The 3,162-nt window shown below is 48.7% G+C and overlaps 2 protein-coding genes across 2 annotated transcripts in view; both read right to left on the reverse strand.

Annotated features, from left to right (window-relative positions):
• The window catches only part of LOC122547581 (serine/arginine repetitive matrix protein 2-like), a 20,099-nt gene extending 19,612 nt beyond the window's left edge, over positions 1-487 (reverse strand). Inside the window, exon 1 of the mRNA XM_043686189.1 lies at positions 470-487. Coding sequence (XP_043542124.1) covers positions 470-487 — 18 coding nt within the window. The remainder of the gene's footprint in view (positions 1-469) is intronic.
• A 2-nt stretch (positions 488-489) lies between these two features.
• On the reverse strand, positions 490-801 carry LOC122547582 (serine/arginine repetitive matrix protein 2-like). The gene has a single exon (XM_043686190.1). It carries the CDS (start codon positions 730-732, stop codon positions 490-492), a length of 243 nt encoding a protein of 80 aa, XP_043542125.1. The 5' UTR covers positions 733-801.
• Positions 802-3,162: the final 2,361 nt, after the last annotated feature.

A 3,162-nucleotide genomic window follows, 5' to 3' on the forward strand; every position in this document is an offset into this window, starting at 1 on the left:
CTCTCTCTGGGACCGGGGTGTGTTAGATACACTGTCCTTTCCCCCCTCTCTCTCTGGGACCGGGGTGTGTTAGATACACTGTCCTTTCCCCCCCCTCTCTCTGGGACCGGGGTGTGTTAGATACACTGTCCTTTCCCCCCCTCTCTTGTACCTTGGCTGAATGACTTTTCCGATGTGAGGTTTTTTGGTGAAGAGTTTGTTTTGTTGCGTTGAGGAAGGTATTGCAAACGTGGAGAGCAGACTCTAGTGAGCAGAAATCCATGTGCTGTCGGGGGGTGTTGTTCAACAGTTCCTAGTGAGAGACACAGGGGGCGACACTTAAGTGATTACAGAATCTCTATCAGGTAAATTCCCCGTTCCCCCCCGCTCTACACCGTCCCCATGGACCCCAAACCCCTTCCCCGTTCCCTCCCACTCTACACCGTCCCCATGGACCCCAAACCCCTCCCCGCTCCCTCCCGCTCCACACCGTCCCATAGTGAGCCATGCTTACCCCTGCTCCTCCATCATGTCTTCCAGCTCGATGCACTTGAGCTCCACCTTGCGCTTGCGTTCATGGTCCAGGATGTCCTGGTTTGGCTTCTTCACCAGGCCCGACTCCAGCTTCTTCAGCTCCTCCTCTGACTTGTAGTCCACCCTGTCCTTCTTGTGCCGGACGGAGGACAGGTTCCGCTGGACGTAGCCGTTGGTGCCGCTGCCCCGTGGAGTGGGGAGCCCGATGCCGTTGTACATGGTGGGGTGGGGTGGGGTGGGGGTGTGTGGTGGTGGTGGGAAGGGGGTGGGGGGGTGGGGGAGCTGCTGCACCAAAGGGTAAAGATGACACAGGAGGTCAGAGAATGATCTCGAACGATGCGTCCTCCCCTACCCGCTCCCCGCCGGGTCGAGACAGCATTTATCACGCAACGCTGTCAGTCCTGAGACTGGAATTTTGAAGGGCGAGAGGGAGATGGGATTGAAATGCAGAAATCCCGAATGGGGCTAGACACACAAGATGCAGGGAGGTGGGTCCCCCCAGTCCACGGTGGGTTGGGGGGGCGTGGTTGGAGTCTAGAACCAGGGGATGCAGTTGGCTGGGGCTGGGGGAAATACGTCTTCACTCAGCGGGCGGACAACAGGAGGAAATCACTTGGGTGGGGGAACAGATTTCAAGGAAGAGATGGGTCGATCTTCAGGCATCTCGGAGTGAGGAGGCAGACAGCAGAGACAGAGTGCTGAGATCAGCCGACTGAATAGCGGAGCAGACCCAACTTCCAGTTTCTACAGTCGAGACCCTCAAACCTCCCCCACCGACACTCACTCCCCTCCACAGCTGAAGCACAGTGGCAGGAGCATGTACCGTCTACAAGGCGCGCCACAGCGACTCACTGGCTGACAGCATTCTCCAATTACAGCACTGAAAAGGCATCTGGATGAGGGAACGTGAATAGGAAGGGTTTAGAAGACTAAGGGAATTTACACCTTGCAACGTGCCAAGCTGGGGCAACGAATAACAGCTTGAAATTACAGAGGAACCCAACTAGCAGGGGCCACCCTTCGAAAGGTCTCCCCCATTCAGTGAGCTGATAGAGCTACAGCATGGGGAAACGGCCCTTCAGCCCATCTCGCCTGTGCTGGTCAGAAACCACCACCTAAAACAGCACGTTAGTGACACTCGTCACCTTGGCTTTGCGAGTGCACGTCTAAATGGCACTTCGATCGGAAGAGGGGGGTTTGGCTGCCTCCAGCCTTACAGACGATGTGTCCCAACGTCCCACCGCCCCTCTGGGCAAAAATGGTTTATACAATTCTGCGCACACAGATCGAGGATTGTCAGTACTCGCGGTGAATTGATGACATTCAACATCGATTGAGGTTTGTATGTATTTACAGGATTGAACATTAATGACAGATTGCCGGTTATATGTTTTATAAGCAGGGTTTTATATCATAAATGACAGGGACTAGCAACTGTATACATTGAGATGAGGACTTTATCACACTAAACACACAGATTAGAGTTTGTGTGCATTTCAGAAGGTTTTTACAACGTTACTTAATGACAGACTGGAAAGTATACGTGTTATGAGGAAGATTTGTACAAACGAATGACAGATTGGGGGTTGCACGTATTATTAGGAAGAACTTGTAACAAGAAACACAGATTGGGGTGTGGGGGTATTTCAGGAGGTTTTTATAACATTAGTGACACAGACTGGGAATTATACGCATCATCAAGACGACTTTAAAACATTAGTGACATAGATTAGGGTTACATGTATAATTAGGAAGACTTTATAACATTAAAGACGCAGATTGGGGTTTGTGCATATTCCAGGAGGTTTTGACAACATTGAAGACACAGACAGATGTGTACTTTAAGATGTTTTTAAAACAATGACACAGATTGGGTATTATATGTATTATGAGGAGAGCTTTATCCCATTAAAAACACAGATTGGGGTGTGTGTGTGTGTGTGTATTCCAGGAGGTTTTTATGACATTACTGACACAGTTGAGGGATGATACGTATTATTAAGAGATTTTTATAACATTAATGAAATAGACTGGGAATTATACATATCAGGGGAAGGGTTTTATAACATTAAAAACACAGATTAGAGTTTGTGCTCATGTCAAGAGGTTTTCTTAACACGAACACCACAAATTTGCCATTATCTATATTATTAAGATGATTTTATAACATTAAGCACAAAGGCTGGGGCGTGTGCTTATTCCAGGGGGGTTTTATAATTCCTAATCTGTGTTGTTCATGTTATATGTATTGTCAGGAAGACTTTCTGACTTTAAACACACAGATTGGGGTTTGTGTCTACCTCAGGAGGTTTTTTTTGTAATGACCCAGATCAGGAATTACACGCATAATTAGATTTGTAACAACACCAACCGAACGTGTGGGGGGGTACATTTGTAATGTGAGACGCACATTTTGGGTTGGGGGGGATTCCCTACATTTAAACACGGACAGCACTCGGAGTGGGTGGGGATTGTTGCTTGTTTTTGGGTGGAGGGAAAGATAGTTATTTGGAGGAAGTGAGGACCATAGATGCGGCAGAGTCAAGAATTGCAAAGTGTGTTGCTGGAAAAGCACAGCAGGTCAGGCAGCACCCGGGGAGCAGGAGAATCAACATTATGGACATAGGCCCTTCATCAGGAATGATTATT

Source organism: Chiloscyllium plagiosum, unplaced genomic scaffold (assembly GCF_004010195.1).
Source record: "Chiloscyllium plagiosum isolate BGI_BamShark_2017 unplaced genomic scaffold, ASM401019v2 scaf_9585, whole genome shotgun sequence".
Taxonomy (NCBI): domain Eukaryota; kingdom Metazoa; phylum Chordata; class Chondrichthyes; order Orectolobiformes; family Hemiscylliidae; genus Chiloscyllium; species Chiloscyllium plagiosum.

Excerpts from the sequence above, each read along its gene's own strand:
- LOC122547582 (XM_043686190.1), bottom strand. The coding sequence starts at position 732 with ATGTACAACGGCATCGGGCTCCCCACTCCACGGGGCAGCGGCACCAAC.